The sequence below is a fragment of the Trachinotus anak genome, unplaced genomic scaffold, assembly GCF_046630095.1.
Source record: "Trachinotus anak isolate AG129_WGS33_773 ecotype Australia unplaced genomic scaffold, CSIRO_AGI_Tana_v1 ptg000012l, whole genome shotgun sequence".
NCBI classification, from domain to species: Eukaryota; Metazoa; Chordata; class Actinopteri; order Carangiformes; family Carangidae; genus Trachinotus; species Trachinotus anak.
The window spans coordinates 14,084,509-14,109,985 of NW_027273863.1; the positions used below are offsets into that span (position 1 = coordinate 14,084,509).

The 25,477-nt window shown below is 40.2% G+C and overlaps 2 protein-coding genes across 3 annotated transcripts in view; both read left to right on the forward strand.

Moving 5' to 3' along the window:
- Positions 1-7,787, forward strand: part of LOC139629734 (solute carrier family 12 member 9-like) — a 26,809-nt gene extending 19,022 nt beyond the window's left edge. The window contains exon 10 of the mRNA XM_071492528.1: positions 7,653-7,787. Coding sequence (XP_071348629.1) covers positions 7,653-7,697 — 45 coding nt within the window. The 3' untranslated portion in view covers positions 7,698-7,787. The remainder of the gene's footprint in view (positions 1-7,652) is intronic.
- per2 (period circadian clock 2) overlaps positions 7,770-25,477 on the forward strand; it is a 23,965-nt gene continuing 6,257 nt past the window's right edge. For both annotated transcript variants that reach the window (XM_071492518.1, XM_071492519.1), the window contains exons 1-18: positions 7,770-8,221; positions 16,127-16,219; positions 16,420-16,574; positions 17,144-17,265; positions 17,506-17,707; positions 18,689-18,740; positions 19,287-19,429; positions 19,795-19,873; positions 19,986-20,092; positions 20,194-20,347; positions 20,477-20,591; positions 20,946-21,092; positions 21,287-21,377; positions 21,561-21,738; positions 22,041-22,165; positions 22,337-22,543; positions 23,840-24,103; positions 24,462-25,366. In XM_071492518.1, the coding sequence (XP_071348619.1) occupies positions 7,770-8,221; positions 16,127-16,219; positions 16,420-16,574; positions 17,144-17,265; positions 17,506-17,707; positions 18,689-18,740; positions 19,287-19,429; positions 19,795-19,873; positions 19,986-20,092; positions 20,194-20,347; positions 20,477-20,591; positions 20,946-21,092; positions 21,287-21,377; positions 21,561-21,738; positions 22,041-22,165; positions 22,337-22,543; positions 23,840-24,103; positions 24,462-25,366 (3,591 nt within the window). The remainder of the gene's footprint in view (positions 8,222-16,126; positions 16,220-16,419; positions 16,575-17,143; positions 17,266-17,505; positions 17,708-18,688; positions 18,741-19,286; positions 19,430-19,794; positions 19,874-19,985; positions 20,093-20,193; positions 20,348-20,476; positions 20,592-20,945; positions 21,093-21,286; positions 21,378-21,560; positions 21,739-22,040; positions 22,166-22,336; positions 22,544-23,839; positions 24,104-24,461; positions 25,367-25,477) is intronic.

A 25,477-nucleotide genomic window follows, 5' to 3' on the forward strand; every position in this document is an offset into this window, starting at 1 on the left:
TTGATAATCTGAAAGCATGTATATCCCCTCAAAACTGGAGATACAAGGCTTTTATCTGACAGTGGCATTGCTGGGGTGTAAACTAAACAAAATCATTCATATCATTAAGATACTGTAGGCTGGTCAGTGTCTGGATTATTTAATCCTCTCAAGGGAGTACCTTTACTTCTGATACCTGTTTCCATTTTACTTCCAATACTTGTATTAGAATTAAAATACTTGTAATTTCATACTTGTAATTGACTATATTTTCATGGTATCATTGGTGGATATACCTGGTTATGTATTACTGGAGCTGTTGCCAACCTGAATAGAGGAAGTGAACACATGAATTAAAAGTTACTGGTCACTGGCTGTAACTTTGCCCAAAGAGACATGAAGCCAAGTCAAATAAGAAATAATCCAAAAATCTGGTGTCTGTGATGCAAATATTTCTAAAATATGTTTAAGCTGCCAATGAAACAGCATTTTGCCCGTTTTTAGTTTTTAGCATTGCAACACAGATCTCAAATTAAAAGTGATTCTCCATGCAGTATATCAGCCGCAAGTCTGATATACGCAAGTCTGGTGAGAGTCAGCATTCCTTTTGTGAATGGAAAGGGAGGAGAAAAGATGACTGACGCACGTAAGGCTGGCAAGGGAGAAGTCATTTAGACCCATTTATCTCACTGTTGCAGTCAGCATGAGGTTTGGCATCTGGCCAGGGACAAATTTCCCCACCCACATTTCCACCACAAGAGGAGGTGCTTGCTAATTACTTTTTTCATACTTATTGTAAGGAAAACTTTTTTCCAAGGATTGAATGAGTGCAGGTCTTATTGTGGGACAGTCTAGTATTCCAGTCTAGCATTGTTTCTACAAAACAAACTTTTTTAACTGTGGTATTTGTAATTGGAAAGGTGCCACAACATCTGTTCAGCAGTTTGTGTGGAATATATCTTCAGTCTGTAGCTTTATGTGGAGTTCTGTAACTGAATTAGTGGTCTAGGAATTGAGGAGACGAATGGCAAACTCAGTCCTCACTCTGTGATGGGACAGTTCCTTCTCGAACTGAACATGAAGGCATTAGTACTTTTTTAGGCACCAGGAAAATGGAGGAAGCCATAGGTGGTCTGGAAGGTGCAGTACAGTGTGCATTTGATCCATTATGGGTACTTAAGATGTCATTGAGGATGGATGTAGGTCAACGAAGGAGGAGACAACCCATAGAGCAAACTCAGTCATGTCTTCACATGAAAGTGCACAAAGCACTTGTTGCCCTAAGGGTTAGATATTAACAACTAGGCCCGTGTACAGACAAGACCCCAAATTATGTTGAGAAATCACATTAAAATAGGAGAGACAATAACAAGTGTGCAGCAATAGATTGATAAAAGAACAGATTAGACTATGATGCCCAGGAAATGAGCAAATACACGCACTTGGTTAAGGACTTGGTTTAATAATCAGTAGTGATCGAGGTTGCTTCAGCATGATGTTTCACAAAAGTAAAAGCATATCATCATCAAATATTTATGTGCTTTTTTAGACCAAAAATTATATAAGGCTGTTATGTGTGGTGCCTATCACATGTAGAGCAGGCAAACATTTCTTAATTTATGCTAATGAGATGTATCCAAGTTTTGTTTTAAGACTGAAGCTGAGCTCTTTTGATTGCTTTACTGATATAAACACATGTTCCCACAAACCTCAGGGAAGGTCTAACCAAAGGTGAAGATTAAAATGGATTAAGACAGCCCTTTATTAATCCCACAGTAGGGAACTCGGAAGTAAACAAGACCGGAAATCTGAGAAAGCTATCACTGCTAACTTTTGGTATTAATAGTGTGTAGTACCAAACGTTAGCTGTAGTTCATACAATGAATGCCGCCAATGTGATACACAGTTATAAAACTACAGGTACTGCTGCATGGTTGTATGAAATGGTTTGAGATGGTGCATTAGTTGATCAGAGCACTGTGATATGCATATTTGAGAGCGGGGCTGGTATTGCTTTAGCTTGTGAGTCTGTTTTCATCATGGCAAAATATGGTACTGGAGATACCTACTGTGGCAGGAACTATCACAGGGGTGATTTTGAGTAATTTCACTGACGTTCATATGTCTGTGGACAGATTTTGTCCTAGCAATAGTGTCACAACTGTGTAAGACGCAGCCAGGATACCTAAAGGTGTGTAGTTGAGATCAAAATGAAGGCCAAGTTCAAAGATGAGATGGTTGTGGTCCAACCAAGGGTGTCAGAAGTGGTGGGGTAGGAAGTAGTGAAGGGGCCATTGCCATTGCCATATGCAACATTGCATGGTTAAATTGTCTGGGTATGGTTGAGGTTTCAGTCCTTTCAATTCCACATTTGTATTTAAATAGGGATGAGACAGATGAAGACCACAGGCTCTTTCCACCAGTCTAGGAAAACTGTGTTCACCACTACAGCAGTGGCAAGACCTAAGAATTTATACAATGCAATCAGATTTTCTAATTTCCGACCTTAAATATAGCCTTAGCTGTAATGGTTTTAAGCCCTGTCTGAATGGAGTGTTCCATATTTTTTTTACAATGAAAAAGTGATTTCTTTTAAATTATCTCTTTTAAAGTCACCCAAGATCCGGAAAGGCCAAGTGAGCAACATGTTCCCAATAGTCCAGAACGATCCTTTGATTGCATTAAAATGACTGAAAGGTCCTAAGTAGAGTAATATATGACCTGTAATTGCGTTATGTTTCTCATCTTGCCTTGTTAGCCACCTGTTCCTCAATACACCTACCTCATTGTTGGGTATAACTGCTTCTTCGACCTGCTGCAGCCACTGTGCATGCTGACAGGAAACACATGATAACTGACTTTTAAATACATCATGGCCTGTGTCTACGGGTTATGCAAAACCAGTGAATGTTACAGACTAAAAAGTGATATCACATGAAAGAGACAACTATGTACAGTATCAAGATCCCCATGTAGTAAGTAAGTTTGAAAATGACTCTTTCTTGTAGTAGGGACAAAGGAAGTCCACACTACCCTTTTCTCCACCTCCTCCCCTGCAGCAACTCAACAGGATGAAATAGATCCAGTTAATAACATAAAAAAAAGAAAGAAACCACAGTTATTGAATTAGCCTCAGGTAACCCCTACTGGACAAGTGGACTCAACACTTGCAGACTCTAATCAGAAATAGTAAACAGGTGATTTAAAAAAGATAAATGTTCAGCATAAAGTACTGTTAATGACTTTAATTGTATGCTATTCATTAACTTAATTGCTGTTTATTTTCTTAATTACCTTTAAAGCAAGTGAAAATTTGAGTGAATGCATTATTTTGAGTAAGTTCTCTTTTTCTGTAAACAGAAATGAAGTGGATCTGTATAATACAGTCATCTCATAAATGTTTCAGTGTTGCTAGGGTAAATATTTGATTGTCCCTTCTCACTGCTGGAACACCATGTACCCTGGTTAAACAAGCTGGACCTGTTGGTCTTCAGCTACACAGACCTCTTTTCTTTTCTCCCTTAGTTCAGGTTTTTGGGATGTTATTGGTTTGAAAAATATTGCTAAGATAAAACATGTATTTACACAAAAATGTTTAGAGTAACAAACAGTATAAATGTGTCACTAAAATTCAATATCCACATTAATATAAACCTGTGTACAGCAGATGACAGGTGTGCAGTCTTGTGACAGACCTACATGCTAGGAATGTAGATATTGTTTCACCCATGACAATTTTGAATTTTACAAATGTTGGTGCAAGTTCACACTAGAATATCAGGATATCAGCTGAGGCTGCTAGGATCCAAGTCTCACTCTCACTTTATCCCCCACTTAACTCCCTTACAGCTCTTCTCTCTCTCTCCCTCCCTCTCCCTCTCCCTCTCTCTGTCTCTCTCTGACAGTCTGCTGGTATCAAGCCAACAGATTTTGGCATGATAACAAGGTAATGAGGTGAATGTCTGCCAGTTACTGTCGTGGGTGACTAGTGTGAACTCTTGGACTTTGTGAATATCAGACACATTGTCAGTCAGCCCTTTAACTTTGAACTAGACTTTGAGTAGTAGTCACGTCCTCTGCAGCAGCACCTGCCAACAGACTTCTCTGTGCAACACAACCCTGGTCAGTGGTTTGTGCAGAATGTTCAGTATGTACACTATGTTGGCTGAGTAATAGACGGTCTACAGTGTGTAATACGGGGCTTTCTGTGAACTGGATTTTTATCTTATTCTGCAGAAAATAGCTGAACCACAAACCTGATCACAAGAGCTGCACTGTGCAGAAGACAAGTCATTGCCAAACTCATTGCTCCATTTAGTTTACCAAGCACACTTATGTCCTCTTGATTGTCTTGGTAGTCTTGTCACCATATGCTGACCCAATTCACATAGCAGCAGAGATGAAAAACGCCTTTTTTGTGGCAGGTCAGTGATAAGGAGACATGATTCTTTACTCACTGCTCTCTACCACTTGGAACACGGCCAACAAGTTAGTTATTAATGGACATATTTTATTGCAGTCACTTTGCCAAGACATTTTGGAAAAATCATTGCATGCAGCAGTGTCAGTGTCAATGCTGCTGTTGTCATAAGGAGCTAATATACAGTGTGTGTGTGTGTACATTTTATATATTTTATATATAATAAACTTAAGCCATTCGATTCCCCTGTCTTTACCTTACCTACTATTTGTGGACTTGTCAGTTTGAATCAGTTTTGCTTCTGTGGTCTTACATTTATTTTGTCTAGGTTTTTCTGTGTATCTTGTATGGTCCTTGTGAGTAGGGCCGGTGTAATTTGGGCCATGTTCTTTTGTGTCTTTTAAAGTAAACAGGAAGAGCATAACCCTGTTGAAACTGAAGCTCTCAAAGTATTGATCCAGGACCTTTAAATAGAAATCCCAGTGCTTGTGACCTGTAATACTTTAAAATGTTCAGTAAAATGTTCTTAGAAATGAAACAAGAATGCTGACGTATCCAGTGTTGTAAAATACCTCAATGATAAGGAGTGGCATGATAATGTTTAGGCAATGCCAATTGCAGATCCGCTTATTGAATCCCCTAGCAAATCTTTTTAGGTAGTTTGTTAGGTGGGGAATTAAAAAGATTTTTTATTTCATTCAGCTCAGTAACAAAGCACATTTAACTGTTTTGTGTAACAAAAGACTTGATTTGATATTTCAGAATCTAGTTTCTTCTAATCACAAAACCAATTACCACTGACACTAATAGAGACTATAGCAAGTAACTGTCAAACCTAAACCATAAATATTCTGCTGTGCTGTAGGGCTTTCACCACATCTTTTGTCACTGCTCTGTGGCATTCATTAACTCTCAGTTTTCCTTGCTCCTTACTGGGGGGCTGTGCTGCAGCTGTAGGGCCATAGAAAGTAATGTTAAAAAAAAAACAAAACGCAGTGAGAATAATCATAATACTACTTTCATTATCATTCAGTGAATATCAATTAAGTAAATTGCCGATGTTTTTCATGCACAATGTTCTTAATGTTACCTGAAGGTGAACTCGATGTTATGCTGCTTCAGGTCACAGAATAAAGAATGTGTGTTGACTACCCTCCAGCAAATATTGCATTTTGGAGTTGTCTCATTCACTCACTCAATTCAGTCACTTCTTAACATTTAAGCCAGTCCATAGTGTTGCTAAGTTATCACGCTTTTGTATGCGTCATCTGTTTTTCTTTGCTGATCCCTGTGGTTTCAGAGCCCAAGTAAACATTTTACCAACTTGGGACTGCATCTAAGATGGAACAAGCTATTGGAACCCAACCAACCCAACCCCAGAATTTGCTGCCTTTCCAGCATTACATACACAAATAATATACACACAGTCTAACTCACAGCTTTCAACAGACCATTTGCAGATCAACAGACAATGTGAGCGTCACACCAGGTAAAGCCTACCTAAGAAATGTTTGTACCTGTTTGGGCTTGACGCTTAAGACAGTCTCCATAGAGCTCAGGTAACTTAGGGCAGCATGAGTAGAAAATAGATTTTTTTCCATTGCAGGGCAGAGGGAAAGGCATGCCAGCACCTAGTCAAGTTATCCCTGGAAAACAGCCAGGCTCGGGGTTATACTTGGACACTTTATGACTTTCATGTCACCTTAACATGTTGCCCAGACACAGGATTAATTGAGTGACAACATTTTTTTTTATTCTGCGTGCTTTGAATCTCAAGTTTGAACATTAACAGGTTAGATTAATGTTTGTATTACTTAGTTGTAATGTGTTCATACATGAATTCAACTTGGTGAATTTATTGCAGAGATGTCAAGACTCAAGGAAATACAAAAGTGCTTCACATGGAGACAATCATACAAACACTAGTTACACTACATCACTATGGTGATGATTATGATTAACCATAATTCTATATCATTATGGGCTGAAGCAGCAAACACTACCTTTTCATCTCTTTTTAGTAGATGTAACTCACAATATGGTTCTTGCCAGATGTATTTTACTTTGCGAATTCTCTTAGAAATCTTCAGTCTTTCTCTCATTTGCTTTCCTCGTTTGTCATTAACCAAAATTATGAATGCATGGTCGTCATTGTGCTAGTTTTGAATTGCATTTCCTGGGACAGTTCTGACACTGAAGTAATCTCTCTTTCTGTAGATGATCTGTCGAATCGTCTGATCGTAGTTACTTCCCAGATTTCCTTGTGTATATTCCAAACACACCATTGTTGATGCTTCCAAAAATACGTCACCTCAAGTAACCACAGGATATTTCCTTCAGATCGACCCAACACTGGGTGGTTTCAAGAGACAGTTACGTATGTTGCTTACTCATTCTGCTAAAATCTGGCATACATATAAGAGATGACATTTGGTGTTGTACAGGGCTCTTTAAAATCCCAGTTGCTGATCACACAGCCCCAGAAAACACAGAGGCCACAGAAAACAACAAACAGCTGTTGGCTATCAACCTGTGGTGGCATTCAGATAAATGCTGTCTAGTGTTTTATGTGTTCCAAGGTGGACGATCCTTTGAAAGGGTTGGAAGGCTCAGATGGCACAGACCCGCTGTTCATAAAGGCCAGACTGTCTGTACCAGTGAGCCTTTTCACTGTACATGAGAGAAGCACCTGCAGGGGTCTTCAGAGGTCAGGGGTTAAACACTGCTATGTGCTTTGATATTGAACCTGACAAAAGGCAGAAAGACCCTTGAAGGAGGAATGGTGAAGCATTGATTTGTCTCTCTGAAGCATTTTTGAACTGATTGTATGTGCGAATGAAAAATGATGTCCTTGTATTAAACAAGGTGGATGTTTTTGCTTGTTTTAACTAATGTAATAATATACCTTGCATATTAAGTATTTTCTGTAGCATACTTTAAGGTTCATATTGGGTTCCTGTCTTCCAAGTGGCCACTGATTCACTTTATGTTAGCATGGCATTAAAATGCTCTTGCTGAGACTTTCTGTCCTGTCCAGAGTTATGTTGTCACCATGTGGTCATGAAGTCAAGATGGTGCATGTAGTTAGCAGTTAGCATTTTTATTTTCATTTGAAAACTAATCAACCAGGGTAATTATCTGTTGCAGTCACAGGATTCTACCATTTATCTAATCAGTTGTCTAAATATTACGTATAACTTGCAGTATGTGATGGTTCCTTCTTAACTAACACGAAAAACCTCTCTCTCAACAGATTAATCCGGTTCCTCCCCTATTCCCTACGGCAAAACCCTTGTGAAAATGGGGTGATTGTGTTCTTTCGTCGTCCAACTAATTAACCTGGAAAAAGTCCAGGGCAGCACATCTCCTGATGTCAGAAGATTCAGACTCCAAGTCCTATCACTTCCCAGCGCTGGAGGACCAGGATGGCGCCTCAGGGTGTAGATCGTCCACCTCCTGCAGCTCCATGCCAAGGGGGGCTTCAGGGTGCAGTTCCATGGCACAGCTGCACCGGATGAGTGGCTATGGCCAAGGTGGGCCTGACCTAGGCCTCCCCTCGGAGGGCAGCGACAGCAGTGGTCAGGACCCCCCTTGCTCGCCGCACAACCTTCGTAAGAAGAACGCCCGCTTCCGCTCGCTCCCTGAGGAGGATGTGGAGATGAAGAGTAGCGGGTCAAGTGGGAGTGGGACCGAGTCGCATGGCAATGAAAGCCACGGCAACGAGAGTCATGGCAATGAAAGCCACGGCCATGAGTCAATGGGCAGCTCCAATGGCAACAGCAAAGACTCTGCACTGCTGGAATCTTCTGAAAGCAACAAGAGGTCAGTGGTTGTGGGAATGATGAAACCATTAGTAGGCCAGATTTTTTGCTGGCATGCTTACTATGATTGCAATTGTAAAGAAAAAAGAGAGAGACTGGAGTGGAACTACACCATCATAAATCACCCTTAAGCACACAGCCAGTATTAAGCATTAAATGTGCAGGCATACATGCAGTAATTACAATACAAAACATTTTTGAAGCCCGGCATCGACCAGCAGGTCATCAAGAAAGACAGAAACAACAAATAAATCCAAATTATGATGATGAGCATGGCTCACAAAAAAGGGTCATAGTTGATACATGTCTGTTCAATTCCTCATAACGAACAAGATTAAGTGAAAAAAATATGAATGTTTTGTGCAGTTGAAATGACAATGCTAAAAACTGGACTGGTGCTGAACATTTAAGGGAGCGCCAGCGTTGTTAGTGGGAAAATTAAGATGGACTTCATTTGTCTTCCTTTTGCTCTTGTAATTAATCTTCATATATTCATAAAGACTAATGTCTCCTAGGCTTAAAAGATAAAATATCATGTCCATTTTGCCTTGCACCGGCACAGTATGGTCATAATGAATTCAGCTATCAGCATCGGATGTGTTTGTCAGAGTTGATTTAATATTTGAAGATGAGTTAGCCAAGGCTTCAGTGATGACTACTGAGCTCTTGTCCAGGAAGCGCACTTGAAACATAAGTGAATCCACTTTGATGGTTTTCCGTGGCCATGAGAGTTTCTATGCAAAACTAAAAATATGAATGGAAATTGATTTGAATAATAGCTTTTAAATTATGTTGCTTTCAATGACATTCATCCTGCCAGCTGAGCACTCCCTGCCAGTGACATTAAAGTGAATCTGCACGACAGGCATGTTGTTCGTCATAAGGTTTTATTTTGGCACCATTGCCACATAAGGATGAATTGAATCTCATTCCATTTTACCATAATCATTTTCCCTAAACCAGATCTCATGCTAGCTAATGTTACATACAAGTGACTCATATTTTGCTTTTGGTAGAGATGGTGGTGTTTTTTTTGCAGTTTGTAGCAGGCTTGATACAAAGTTCTGTTTGTATCTTCGTCTTGGTGAAAGTCTTCAACATGACAAACATCTGATTTGTATGTAGGACAGAAAACATTGGCTTGTTCTGGTATATTCATGTTTTCTGATCTATGTATTTCAGTGGGCTCCGAATGTAGGGAGGTGTAGAGAGAGTCTGTAACCATAATTATACCAGAGCACACAAAAGAACAATTACACTTAATAGACAGTTAAAAGGAAACCAGATGAACACGATCCACAAGGAGCAACATCTGCCATCATGATATTGTCATATGTGTTATTATTATTATTATTATAAGATCACATATTCTGATTATTTGTGATAGTATAACCTGACCAATTGATAGAGAAAATAATTCAGATAGATCAATAATGAAAAGACGCATTAGTTGCAGTGACTGAGGGGATAAGGTGCACTTTATTGTTAGGGTTAGTGTTAATATTTACTCTTTAACTTACTCTAAACTTTATATAATAAAGTATCCATGCAAGATGTTAAAGGCTAACTAACTAGCCATATATTCTAGCTCTACCAAACACATTTTACTTTACTTAGCATGGTATAAACCTCATTGAACCTGCTGAGCCTACTTGTTTGAAGACGTGCTGATTGCAGTAATTCTAAAGTAAACATAGTGTAAAATGTGTACAGTGTAGTGTTAATCATTTCTCTGGCAGCTCTTATGCTCAGGCAGTCTGCCTGTAGTTGTACAGTATAACTCTATGACAGAAGTAGGAAACAACGTTGAATTACAAGGACAGAATATTTCCAAAACTCCCAAAACAATTGTATGGACGTGACTACAGTGTGGCCAAAAATATATTTTGACACAACACAGTCTGCCTAAGAGACGGTCAGAGTGGGTCTTGAGCAGTGGAAAAAATTAAAGGACTTTTGTTCCCAGTAGGAAGACTGTATTGATGTCATCCGGGAAGCTGGGCGCTGCAGGCTGACTTTTTCTTAATGCCAGATGGGTTGTGTCATGCTCTCCAACTCCTTGTTATTGCCACAGCAACGCAGTGTTTGTCTCTGTTTATTACTGGGCTGAGTGAGCGGAGTTGCATGCTTTCACGGTCCTTCTCTTTCACTCACCGCCCTCTCTCTCTTTTACGTCACTCGATCTTTTGAATCCAGATTTTTTTTTAAAAACCCCTCCCTCTTCCTGTCTGTATTGTACATCAGTCTCACGCACACTAGATCACTCCCTCATCTGCTGAAGGGATGACTTTATCGCTCACTCCTCCCTCTCTTCAGTTGAACTTCTAACCTTTTGTACCAATTTTTTGCAAACCATTCCCTCAAAGGGAAGTATGCACTGTATGTACTTATAGCTTTTTTTTACCATTTCCATTTCTGTCTCTAACTTTTTTCGTTTTCTCCCACTCTCTCCATCTCATTCATAAAACTGTGGTGGCAGCTTGTTTAAAAGAAAAATTAAAAAGGTCACTAAATAAAAAAACAACACACTTGACAGCCAAACAATTTACATATTTACACTGAGATATTGACAATTTGTGATTCATCAAGTGACAATCTTCCAAGAGATTAACTCATTTAAGATTATTAAGACAGTGTGTGGAGTTTGAAATGTCCTTTGACTTTGGTAGCCTATGTGGCCAAAGGCCATAGCATGTACCATAAGCACCATTTGTGTCAAAGATCCCACTTCACCCATCTGTTGCACTCAGCTGTACAACTGTATTAGAGAGAGAGAGAGGGAGAGAGAAAATATGTTTTAGTGTTGGGACATTTTAGGCTAAAATAGCCTTTAAAGAAACATGTCTCATGTTTTGGTCATTTACAAAATTAAAAACTGCATCATTTTTTATTATTTCAAAATAAGAGTTTATCACAGTTTATTTATTCACTTTATTGTGATAAATCATTATCACCAAAAGTCTTGCTCTCACAGTAGACATTTTGACTTGCCACAGCAATAAAAGCACAGGTGTAACTATTAACATTAATAATGGATCCGTTCCATTATCCGTCCCAGTGAGACATCCCAGTTATTGAGGTCTTGAAATGGCTTACCTTAATGCTCTGCAGTCCTTATTCATGTTACTAATTACACCTGCACTTTTCCAGCTATGACATGTCAACATATCTGCTGTGAAAAAGATCTATTATAAACCTTAGAAGCGTATTTTGGAGATTACAAAATACACCTGTAAGGTCAAACGGCTCCATACATTATGGAGTGAAACAAACAAATCCCCAATGAATGACACAGTATACAGCCATTGCCTGGTTGCCTCACAGGTGACGACCTTACGTCAAAAGGACGGGACGCTGCGGTGGCTCACTTTGTAGAGCGCATACCACTCTCCACTCTCTCTTTCCTGTCTCTCTCTCACTGTACCTATAAATAAAGGCATAAAAAGCCAGAAAAAAGGACATCTGGGCTGACATTTGCCAGAGGATATGTAGTACTTTGATGAGAACATAATTGAGCAGTTTTTGGTGTAAACTCTGCTTGATGACAGACTCACAACATCAACTCTATGAAGCATGGAGGCTGCAGCATTATGCTGATGGGATGCTTCTGTGCAGCAGGCATGCAAATATAGCAAAATACTCAGAAATGTGTAGTAAAATCTGCTGTAGTCTGCAAGACAAGTTTGATGTGGGGTCATTTTCCAGCCAGACATTGACCCCTAAAGATAAAGCAAAATCTACACAGCAGTTACTTCAAAACGACATTGAAGTCAGTATTGAAACAATTTAGTTCAAAATTAGTTGCAGTAGTTGAAACATGACAGAGCTTGAGAAGTTTCAGACTCTGACACATTGTCGACAAAAGCTGAACATTACATTGCACAGGTGTATCTTATAAACTGATAACCTAAAATTAGGTCCCTGGTTGTGCTTGGAGAGGCTATTTGTAAATGTCGTGTCTATACTAAGTCATTTAAGCCTGTTATTTATAGAAACAAGTATCTGAAAGGTGAGTCAGTGTGTCTTGAGAGCTGCAGATTTTAGTGTGTTAATACACTGATAAACTTGTAGGCTAATACAGCGGGCAACATGCACATCAACCTGAGCTACACTATTGTCTTCTGCACTATTGTGAATTCAAAGGCTAGATTATGCAAACTTTACTGGGAAAGCTACCAATGCCTTGCTAAATGGGTAGGTTTATGTTTTAAATAAAAAGGCTTTTGACCAAACTGAGTAAATTTCTCCACTAGTACTTAGACCTGCTTGTCAAAGCCAGTGTAGAGATTTATTTTCTAGTCGAATGACAAATCAACAAACTGTCCACGTGCTGAGTGAAAATAATTAGCGCATACACTGTCAAAAAACAACTTATTTTATAGGCTCAACCAGTGAATATTATGGGATTTATCCAAAAGAAAACAATCTTTTATACATGTTTATACATGTTTGCATGCATTAATAAATTATTATTATTATTATTATATTCATTTATAGGCATATAGTTTGTTTATGGATGTTATACAGAATGGAAAAACACACCAGACTTTCAGCCCACTGGAGCTCCTCTTTGCCTTATTCATGTGCAGTCGATTTACTGTGTTATTCATGTGCCATCAGTGTAATGAGATATCCTAATATACACCTGGTGTGGTAAGAGGTCAGATGTTCACACAAACCATCAGTTGAAGGTTTCCAATTAAACAAGGCCACCTTGCCCTGATCTTCACCTTGAGCAGAGACACATGCTGGAAAGAACAGAGAAAACCCTTCCTCTTGGTAAGATGTTTCCACGACTGACAGGCTTACTACAAAGTTGCAAATAAGCCAACTGCACACTAATACATTCTCAGTCTGTCCAGTCTAAAACCAGCTGTTGCAGTCTTGAGTAGTGAAGGCTATATTTGACAGAATTAGATACCTGCTTGTGCTTGGAGAGGCTATTTGTAAAGGTGTTGTCTATTCTTAGCCAGGTAAGCAGGTTATTCATAGTAACCTGTGTTGTAGCTCAGGTGAAACAATATCTCAGGCAGCTGTTAATGGTCTTTAGTTAAGCTTGTCGGCTAATACAGCGAACTATATACTCACACAGTTCAGTAGACTACCTGCCTCCTTCAGGGAGCCAGCTACCACAGATAGGCAGTTCATGGACTTAAATTGGCTGAAACTATGAGTGGCTTACTGCGTTTATTCTTTCGGTTACTGATTTCCTAGAACCTTTGGACTGCTTTTGCTTTACGAATGCTTTTTGGATCTGGCAATAAAAAAGAAAATAAAGCAAAAATTATCATGGCCATAATGACAATCACGTACAATGATGAAGAAAAAAAATTTACCCCACCCTTTTTTTCCTCTTTCTTTTCTGCGACCTCAGGCAGTTGACTCCCACCTGTCCCCCCCGTTCTGCCCATGAACAGCCTGCAATGCCTTCATGTCATGTATTCTGGTTGTATTCTGGTTTGTCTTGATGTCTGCATGTTCTCTACCGTTGTATGTCAACTCATACATCTTTCAAATGTTGACGTCACTAATAATAATAATAAAATATTATATTATAATATTTATTAAATAAATAAAGAAGAAGAAGAAGAAAAACAGACCTTTCTCATAACATTTAGACTTGTCATAGCAGGAAAATCACTGGTGTTACAAATAACATAAACAATGGCTCTGCTCTGCTCATGTGTCCCAGTGTCAGTGTGACAGGGAGCCAGCATGAACAATAACAAGACCCTGGACACTGAAGCAGCTAAACGATGTTCAGCCATAAATTTGATTAATTACACCCTTTCCTACTGTGACATGTCAAAATGTCTCCTCTGAAAAATGTCAATGTAACACCCAAATGGAATATAGCCATTATTATTGTTATAAGTTACAGCTGTGTTGTATCCCAACAAATTAAGGTTGCTCCTCTTTTTTCTTTGTGCATTACACTGTGGGACAGTAACACAGATCAGCAGCAGACTCAAGGGTTCAGTAAGTTTGATATGTGTGCTGACATGTATTAATACCAATACACTTAATTCTGTCACTTTCCTGTGTGAACACTGCAAACCTAGAGCTTCACATTTTCATTACGTTATTATTCATTATTATTCGTCTCACTATGTATTATGGAAATGGGGCACAGTTTGGTTTTGACAACTCAAAATGTCCATCATGAGAAAGCTCTATTAAACCAACTGGTAATTATCCAAAGCCACCTTGCCCTGTCCTCCACCTTGGCCAGAGAGATATCGTGCACACAGTAAAAACTAAAACCGAATCTCCACATGACACAGAGGATGACACACAGACTTACTACCACATAGCGAATTAGCCTGCCATGATAAAGTGTTTCTAAGTCTCACACTAATACATGCTCAGTCTGTCCAGTCTAAAACCAGCTGTTGCAGTCTTGAGTAGTGGAGGTTATATTTGATTGAATTAGGTACCCGTTTGTGCTTGGAGAGGCTATTTGTAAAGGTGTTGTCTATTCTTAGCCAGGTAAGAAGGTTATTCATAGTAACCTGTGTTGTAGTTCAGGTGAGTCATTGCCTCAGAGAGCTGTCGATTTTAGTGTATTAGTGCAGCGTTAAGCTTGTAGGTTAATTCAGTGGATTACACACAGACACACAAACACACACGCACACACATCTATTCTTCAGCTGCATGACCTTCTACATGAGAAGTAGATATGGGCTGTGTGTATGTGTGTGCGTTTCATGTTTTTTAGTTTTCAAAAGGCTTTAAAAGACCTACAGACAGATTCAGAAACATGCATGGGAAAGGTTTATTATTTGTTCATAGGTCTGACAGAAAATATTATCTGAAGGTCCAGTTTCCAATGGATCTCACGCTCTTTCTCAATAGACAGGTTTTTACCATAGTGGTGGTTATCATGACTACCAAGTAAACTTCATCCATAAAAAGCTACTAAAACTACTTTTGTCAAACTTCTCTTTAGGCATTGACTTTTTACATGCAAATGTTTACTGAAATATTTATTTAAGCATTTTTTTTCATGTGTATTTTCAGTAAAATGGCTTAGGGAAAATGAAGCCATCAGAATTTGGATTATTTGGATTTAAAGTTAGTACAATTTCCTGAAGAAAAAAAGGGCAGCACAAATATTTAGCTTTAACCAAAATGATATTGGACTATTCACTGTTCTATTTGTCCATAGAGGGACTTACACGAACATGGGAAAGATAGGATGTGTCAATAAAGATGCCTAGTTTGGCATTTTTTAATGTAGATATTTACATAGATACGCAGATATTTAGATTCACAGACAGTTACTGTTTCACTCCATGAAGAGAGCTGTTTTCTCGAACCCAGAATTTCCAGCAGCATCCCAGCACCAAGTTCTATTTAGGAGCCTAGTTCTTACTGTAATGGTGCTCTCCTGCTATGCTTCCTTTGAGCTAGAGACGTACTTAAGGCCCTCAGGGAGGTGAGACTGACCTCAGATTTGGATTGAGGTTTCTTTTATTGCCTGGTTCCTAAGTGAGAGGTGAAGCTGCATGCACACTGTTCCCCTTTAAATTCCACAAAGGCAGAAATCAACTGGTCTTTTTTGGGCTCACCTTAACAACACCCCATATTGTGGACTGAGTATCCTTTTTTTATTAGCAGGTCACTCAAGCACCTTAGCAGCTGTCTGAAGGGTGAGAAGGAGATGCATGTATGAAACGTGTGAAATTTGTGCTTCAGAAATATCAGAAAATGACAACAATTTGTACTGCGCCTGTCCATCTACTGTCTGATTTTATATTTTTGTTAAACTTAAATTTTGTTTGAGTAAATCAGAATCCGTTGTGTTTCTTTCTCTCTGTTTGTGTGCCTCTTTGGGGTAATTTAAGTATTTTTTTTTCCTTCTATTTTGTTGCAAAATGTTCAGTTGTCCTTTTCTCTCCCGCAGCTCAAACTCCCACAGTCCATCTCCTCCGAGCAGCTCAAACGCCTTCAGTCTGCTGAGCTCAGAGCAGGACAACCCCTCAACCAGCGGCTGCAGGTAGGTGCAGTGACCGCCGATGTGTAACTAAAAACACTCGTTGTCACCTCACAGGACAACGGGCTCATCAGTGTTTCTTACAGAATGAAACATCATAAGTTTTCTTGTTTAATCTTTTTTATTTTTTTTGAGGGAATGTTTTCCTTGTTGCAATATCTGACAAGCTTCTGTGCACGTGTGTGTCGATGTGCAACTTGCAGTAGTCAAGAGTCTGCCAAGGCCAAGACCCAGAAGGAGGTGATTAAAACCCTGAAAGAGCTCAAGCTTCACCTGCCTGCTGAGAAGAGACACAATAACAAGTCCTCTACATTGAACACCCTCAAGTATGCGCTACGCTGTGTCAAACAAGTGGAAGGTAAAGTGCACTTAGCATCACTCCTCTCTGTTCCTCCACCTTGTGTTTAACTACCAGCCTCAACAATAACACATTACTGTGTTTTTGTGGTCTGCCTGCTCAGTTTGGATTTAGATATTTTCACACGTAAGCTACAGTATTTGTACTTTATGAAGCGTTCGTGAGTAAATGCATAAATGGAGCTATTTGTTTGTCTCAGCAGCTAATTGTGAAGCCAAAAAGACATCATTTGTGCAGGAAGGAATGTTTCTATAGGCAGTTCTATGGATAATGGTCTGTAAATGCTTAATTCCACCCTGCCTCAATGTTTATAGATGGAAATGGGTGGGTAGTGGTTCAACAGCACAGTGGTCAGCATGGTTGTTAAAGAATATGACGCACTTTGCTGTAGCACTGAGACATGTTTCATCATTAAAAAATGTGTGTGACCTCAGTATGCATAATGGATATTTTTTATTTCACTTATTACCTAAGTTGCTCATTGTTGTTTTCATAAAAAATGTCAGTTTCCAATTACCATCTGTTTTGTATCGTGTATATGTTTTGAGTCATTTGATCTGTTTTTGCAGCCAATGAGGAATATTACCAGCTTCTGAGGATCAATGACAGTCAACCTTCAGGCCTGGATGTATCTTCTTATACGATAGAGGAAATAGACAGTATCACGTCTGAATACACCCTCAAAAACAATGTGAGTAATTGAATTAGTTTCAAAATAATTCTAGTAATTAAGTTCTTTACAGCTGCATATACTGATGAATTCTTTGACAGTTCAGTAAATGCACACCTGCTTTCAAACAATTAAGTGATGTGATGTCAGATTTGTTTCATCAATGAAGATTATTCACAAATACTCACATCTATTGTGTTTGTTCAGTTAGGTCCAAGTTTTCTCATTCATCCCACAATTTGGGTTTTGTGTCCCCTACAGGACATTTTTGCAGTAGCAGTGTCTCTCATCACTGGAAGGATCGTCTACATTTCTGATCAGGCTGCCTCCATCCTCAACTGCCAAAGAGATGTGTTCAAGAACACCAAGTTTGTGGAGTTCCTGACACCGCAGGATGTTAGTGTGTTTTACAGCTTCACAACGCCTTACCGCCTGCCCTCCTGGAGCATGTGCACTGGAGCAGGTACAAAAAATTACATGGCTCTCGGTAGACACAGTGTCAATAATCCTGTTATCTTCGGTCATAGTTGCGCTTATGAGAATAACAAGTCAACTCGATTTTATTTATATGGCACAAAGTCACAAATTTGTCTGTCTATTCTGAGACCCTCAGTTCAAATAAGGACAAAGAGGGAGAAACCTTAGGAAGACCAACAGTAGGAATCTCTCTCCAAGGACAGGCAGACTCTCAATAGATGCTTTATACACAGATTAGACAGAAATAGCAGTTATATTCTGGACAGAGTGATGAAGTGCAAACATGTGAGAAAAGTATTTATCAGAGGTCAGACAGCTTCAGATGCTGCTAAGCATTGGTAACAACTCCAGCACAAAACCTACAAACAGATAAGAGTCTTGTTACTTCATTTGCACTGTCTTTAAAAGTATTCTCAAGTACTTTGTGTACATAAGAAAATGTACAGAAGATGAAAAAAAGGACTGAGATTTTGGGATAGTATTTTAGAAGTTTGTCTGACAACCAGTCAGAACAACACAGCCTGTTACCAACAAGTTCAGGTCGACCCCACCCTACCATTCATAAAACTCAGTATGGATTCCCCTTTCAACGAAGCTGGCTGGAGTAGACTGAGCTGTATCAGTCTGAATGCACAAATTATTAATACATAAACAACATTGTTACTGTAAGTGCAGAAGGTCAAGACTATTGACCTTTTTTCAGATTTTCTGCGTTTGAGAGCTCATTGTATCCTGCTCAGTTTGCCTTGAATCTTTTACACATCAGCACACATAGTGGCTTGGAAATACATAAAGAACTCAACACAGTGTAAATTCATTACACTGAAGTGCAGGGCTACGCTCTTAAATGATGTTTTTTGATGGACTTGATCAAACCTCAATCGCCTGCAGGAGCTGAGACCCCAAATAGCATTCGGCTGGATCATGTTGCTTTTGAATTAAAACATTTTTTTTTTCCCCTTTTCAGAATCATCCCCGCCTGACTGCATGCAGGAGAAATCCTTCTTCTGTCGTATTAGGTGAGTGGGTGTTGGCTCAAACACGGCGTCAGGCCATCTGCTCCTCGTACCTGTTTGTGTTTTATATTCATACTTTCATTCCACTCTAGATGCTTTTCAATTAGTTTGTGACATCATAAGCGCGTTAACTGTAATCGGATGCTTTTTCCAGGCCAGTGTTATACATATAGGCAGAAAGACACACATACATGTAAGGCGCACACACCCACACTTTAATGTATTTGTGAGAAGTTCCATTGACTTTGTTATTTTGTTCATTGTAAACCTTAAATCTTATTTTACTGGTCAGCTGATGTAGAAATTATGTTGATGATGTTTGCAAAAACAACATCATCATGGGTCGCAAGAACAGAAATTTAAGAATGTACACATTAACATTTACACAGAGATGGATGGAAAAATAACTACAGAACGCCCCCATGTGTTCAGAATTTTGAATTCCAAAATCCATGAACCTTGATCAATAGTATTTGTGAATACTTGAATAGAACAGGCCGTCCCTGTTTGATTTGGTTTAATTTAACTCCTCTTCTATCTTATTTGCAGTGGTGGTAAGGAGTGTGAGGGCAACCTGCAGTATTATCCATTCCGCATGACACCCTACCTGATGAAGGTTCAAGACACAGAACATGCTGAAGACCAGTTCTGCTGCCTCCTCCTGGCTGAGAGGGTTCACTCTGGTTATGATGGTAAGATCCTGACTGCAGGTTTCAGACAACAAGTCATGAATCAGACAAAAATCTTAGAAATGCATGAGAGAAAATGCTGTTTAATATCACACATCTGGTTGTTAAATTTAAGTTTTCAGTTACTTCTATGAATTTGTCAGAAATAATCATACTGACACTAGTCATTTGGGAACTTAGGATCTGGGGGGAAAACATTTAAAGATGTATTTTTAATATAGAAAATATATGTTTAATTAGCGCATAGACCTATTCCCAGTTTTTATTCCTGTTAAAGGTTCATGACTTTTGAAAGATGATAGACTAATCCCAGTTCTATCTGGGACAACATGATAATATTTAATTACTATATTTTCTCGTCCTTCAAGCTCCCAGAATTCCAACTGACAAGCGCATCTTCACCACCACACACACTCCCAGTTGTGTGTTCCAGGATGTGGATGAGCGGTAAGCGCTGGCAGGGGTGTTTTTACTGATGAGATAAAAAATCATGCAGTTTGTACAGTTTGCACTGTTGCTAGCTAACTAATTGAGATGATATGTGTTTTGTTTGTATCAGGGCGGTTCCTCTGCTTGGGTACCTCCCCCAGGATCTGATTGGCACACCAGTCCTCCTCCACCTGCATCCCAATGACCGACCGATCATGCTGGCCATTCACAGAAAGAGTGAGTCCAAGAATTAAAAAGATAAAGAAAAAATGTCTTGTGTCTCCACAGATAATCTGTCCCCACAGTGTTCTAACCATGTTGTTTGGCTTTGTCCGCAGTCCTTCAGTACGCAGGGCAACCATTTGACCACTCATCCATCCGATTCTGTGCACGAAACGGAGAATACATCATCCTAGACACCAGCTGGTCCAGTTTTGTCAACCCCTGGAGCCGCAAAGTTTCATTTGTCATCGGAAGACACAAAGTCCGAATGTGAGTATTAGCCTTGTAATGTCTAAGTGGATACCTAGTCTGTCATACATGTGAATAACAAAGAAAGAAACTGGTTTTCAAAGCTGTTGGATGGAGCTTCTTCAACTGATGTTTGTTTTTGTCTAACAGGGGCCCTGTGAATGAAGATGTTTTTGTGGCCCCGGGCTCCTCTGTCAGTGAGATAAAGACCATGGACTCTGACATCCAGGAGATTACTGAGCAAATCCACCGCCTCCTACTACAGGTGAGAGGACATAAGAAATGAAAGAAATTCTGGATGCAAGGTTTGGATTATAGAAGAAGGCATATCATTTAAACTGTGATAAATCATAGAAGTGAGCAGGGATAACCTCAATCAAAGGAGAGATACAAATGGTAGTATACAGCTGAGGGAAATTAAATAAAAAAATAAAATAAAAAAAGAATAACAGAGCACAACAGGGTGGAAGAGCAATCTTAAGACATCCCAACCCAAAAGAGACTAAAGCAGAGCAACACTTGGATTATTTAGGTAGTTCTACATCCTCCCTGTCTTGCAACTAATTTCTCCACCTCTTCCTTTTTAATCTCCTTCTTCCCTCTCTTTATCTGTCCTCAGCCGGTTCATAATGGTGGGTCCAGTGGCTACGGTAGTCTGAACAGCAATGATCAGCTTATGGGCATGTCCTCCTCTAGTGAGAGCCTGAACAAGAGCAAGATGCGAAGAGAGGAACAAGAGGAAGAAGTGAGCAGCAAAGCCAGACCTGTGAGTGACCCCGAATACATGCAGTTTCATATGTGGTCATATGTGGACAGGATTACAACAATACTACTGGGCTGTTTGACTTCATAATTAACTCTGACAGCCTGATTGTCATTGTAAGTTTTAACCAAGTGAACTTGGTCCAATTCAGTGTATATTTCTGTATATTTTTGACTGTCTTATATCTTATTTCACAGCGAACCTTTCAGGAAATCTGTAAGGGGATTCACCTTCAGAAGAGCCAGGAGCAGCAGACAACCAAACCAGACTACAAGAAAAGCAATGGCAGTAAGTGCAGCAGATAATTGGCTGCGTATTTGTGTGTAAATAGTTGAGAAAGTGCATCTGACCTATCAGAGTAAGAAAGCTGATGTTTCTTTTTGTGAGTCAGTTGTTGGGAAAATGTAATATATGTCGTACAAGTGACCCCATCCTGCACACGTCCCCTAACTCCTTGCCTTTCTCCAGTAGAGTCTGTACAGAAGAGCCCAGCGGTGGTGCGGCCCAAAGACTCGGCTGCTTATCTCAACTTGAGGGAGTCCGGGTTGACGATGGAGGAGAGTAGGGCATCTTTCCAGGAGGAGTTGGCCTTCAATGATCAGACTGTCTACTCCTACCAGCAGATAAGCTGTTTGGACAGTGTTATCAGGTACAAAGCTGACATGATTCTGAGGAATGGTAACTATGATCCTGGATTATCCAGTATAGGAGACAATGTATATCCAGACTTTGGTACAATTGGTACGGTAAATGCAAGCCGTAATTAACTGAAATGCAAAAGTGACATCAAAATGTTTGGCAAAAACAAATCTGCCAATTATTCAACACTGTTCAGGAAGGGGAGATTGTGACCATATTTCCCACAACTTATCCAACCGCGTGGTGGTAATTCTAGTTTTGTGATGTTGTTTAAAAATACAGAAACTTCTCATATTGTTATGTTTTCTGCAGGTACTTGGAGAGCTGTAACATTCCCATCACCATGAAGAGGAAGTGTCAGTCTTCCTCTAACACCACGTCGTCAAACTCAGATGAGGACAAACAGAAAGGATCCAGCAACATGCAGGTGTCTGAAGGTATGTGGCACTGCTTCAGTTCAGACCTTGAAAGGATACCAGACACTTATTGTCACCTCATCATATAAAGCTACAGCCTTCTAAGGTTTTCATACTCCTTTAAACTTCGTTCTGAGACTCTACGATGCCAGTACCTTCTCAGTATTTGTTGTTCTCTGTTCTCTTTGGCAGAACCAACCTTGTTGAAGGATCAGTCTGGTCTCTCCGCTTTGGACGATCGAGACAAAAAGTCCAGTGACGCAGCCACAGCGGTAGTGGGCACTTCGCTGCCCCTACCTGTGCCTAACAAACCAGAAAGTGTGGTGTCCATAACCAGCCAGTGTAGCTACAGTAGCACAATAGTGCATGTTGGGGACAAGAAACCTCAACCAGAGTCAGGTACAGTGCCGTGAAAAAGTATTTACCTCCAACCTAATGTCATTTATTATTGCATATTTATTATACTGAGGTTTCCATTCCAAGACAAAATGTACTCTTAAGACAACAGGAACCTGCGTTAACACACTAGTTAGCTTATTAGGTTATTAATTCATGGAACAAAGACCATGTCAACCATTTGAAATACGTCAGGTCAGACACAGTGTTAGATCTTCAAGCATCAGCTGCTTGTTTTAGTATTTTTATCCCTTTGTCTAATGTTACATTTTAAAAGATCTGAAACTACTCAGTGTGACAAATATTCACTAATAGAAGAAATTGGGGAAGGGGCAAATGGTTTTTCACAGCACTGTAAATGCAACTTTACTACTCAAGCCTATGTGTACACCCTTTCTCTGTGTCTTTGTATGTGTGTGTGTGTGTGTGTGTGTGTGTGTGTCTACTTTATCAGAGGAATGCATGGCAGTCTTTTTCTGAAAACACAGAAAAGGTGAACTCTTCCCTCTATGTAAAAATTTTTAGATCTGATCAGTGCACACAAACGTTTTCAGGGTTATTGGGTCCCGTCTAAAATAACTCCAGTGATGGTGATAAGAATTTTTTTTTTGCTTAATGCAAAAAAACTTTTAAGAATGTTTGACACATTAGTGGCATCTCTCCTTCTTGTTTTTCATCAATTGGAACAATTGATTGTTGAAGTCCATAACAAAAACAAAGCTACTGATAGTAATCTAATATTGCATCTGTCTCATTGTTAGTATGCTGTGAAAGCTTTATCAGCTAAACATGTTGTGCAGTATTATACATGCAAGTGATGAAGTTCATTAGAAAGGGCAAGACCGATAATAATCCAAGACTCCTTGATTGGATCGTGCTTTATCACAGCAATACTGGTCCATATCTGAGTACTCATTGGAAGAAGTACTTTCTGTTGTAATCACTATATCCATGCTAAACGAACAACCCCACGAAGGAGGCAAACAAAGTATATAAGTGAATATTATTATTTATACTTCACTACAATGACTGTAGAATTGTTTCGAAGTCTTGTCATTTGACCAGTGCCTGATAGTCTTGAAAGTGGTTCCCTCTTGTGTGATTCTTTGAACGTTTCTTCCATTTTTACTGTTGAGGCTTTTTTCTTTGGTGTCCGTTATATGTTCCAATGCAAGCCACCACTATGATTGGTCAGCATTACTTCTGTCGTTTTCACTGCAAATGCTTTACTGCATAAAAACTCCACCTTTCATTACTGTACAGCATGTCAAAGTTGTTTCCCCCCTGTCATCCAAGCAGAGATCATAGAGGATGTACCAGGAACAGGAGAGACAGTAGAATCAAGCCAGAACTCCGGGGTTCCTCCTTGTGCTGTTTCACCTCCCAGCCAGGAGAGGGAATCCTACAAGAAGCTGGGGTTGACCAAGCAGGTTTTGGCAGCTCATACGCAGAAGGAGGAGCAGGCCTTCCTTTATCGCTTCAGAGAGCTTCGTGGAGACACAACACTCAAAGCAAACTGCTCTCAGTACCTGGAGCGCCAGAGAGAACAGAACGCCAGCGATGGTGCCCCCGAACACCACACCAACAAGTCATATAAGATGATAATTCCAATTTATTACAATTTATGGGCATTGCTTCAGTCTGTATTAATAACAAAACAAATTATTTTGGGAGATGTGGGAGCATGACGACATCACTAAAAAGAAATCTGACTGGCTGATGTTGCTGTGGTCTCACAAATTGCTTTAATGACTACAGTTTTTTAACCTTTTAGAAATGATGGGCAATACTAGAAAAATAAGACCAAAGTTTTAATGAATTGGAATTTTCCTCATTCATTGTCAATTTATATTTGCTTCTTTACTGACAAATGTCAAATTCACCAATCACTAAACAAATTTTATTCTTCTCGACCCTCTAGCTGTACCTGTGGCTCGATCCTGCAAGCAGGGTGGACCAGGTGCGGAGCCCACCACGCGGCGAGGCACACGGAATAAGAAGACCAAGTCAAAGCGAGCGAAGCAGATCGAGTCCTCGGACAGCACAGTGTCTCAACACAGGCAACAGCTGCGGCCTCCTCTTCGAAACCATGGCCTTAACCCAACCTCTTGGTCTCCTTCTGACACCTCACAGTCCACCTTTCCCATGGCCTACCCCACTGTGATGCCAGGCTACCCCCTCCACGTTTACCCCAGAGCCGGTTCCATAGCTACCCATACAGACGCCACTGTAACAGGCTTTGGGGACAACCAGGGCGCCCAAGCCCCTCCCTGCCCCCCACCCATCCATCCAGCTCAATATGCTGCCCCAATGGTCACTCCCATTGTGGCTCTAGTGCTGCCCAACTACATGTACTCTCCAATGGCCCCTGGGCCTCCACCACCACAGCCGGTGTACCACGCAGAGACTGGGGGCTTCCCCACCCAAACACAGCCTTTTGGTCAGGCTGCCTTTCCAGGCCAGGGCACCTTCACAGCTCAACCTTACTTCGGTGTTCAGAATCAGTTCAACTCCCAGAACCACTTTTCTCCTCAAGCAGGTTACCTGACCCCATCATACTACTTCCCTCCATCCTCGGAAACCCCAAAGCCCCCAGTGGAGGGCCAGTCTCGCTCCTCAACACCACAGTCAGGAGGAGGTAGGGGCCAGGCATCCCCACCTTTGTTCCAGTCTCGCTGCAGCTCACCCCTCAACCTGCTGGAGCTGGAGCTGTCTGTGGACAGGCAGGACAACACATTGCTGCCCTCTGGAGGACAAGGGACTAACACGGCTGAGAGGGACAAAGGAGCCAGTGGCAACCAGACCAAGGAGAGGGAACTGAAGCAGGTAAACAAGGAAATAAAGGACCTTCTGTTTGCTTTCTTCTTTCTCTTTCTATTTCCTCCCCAAGTCTGATACTCTTCACCTGTTACCTTCTTAAACTGTCAGGAAAAAATT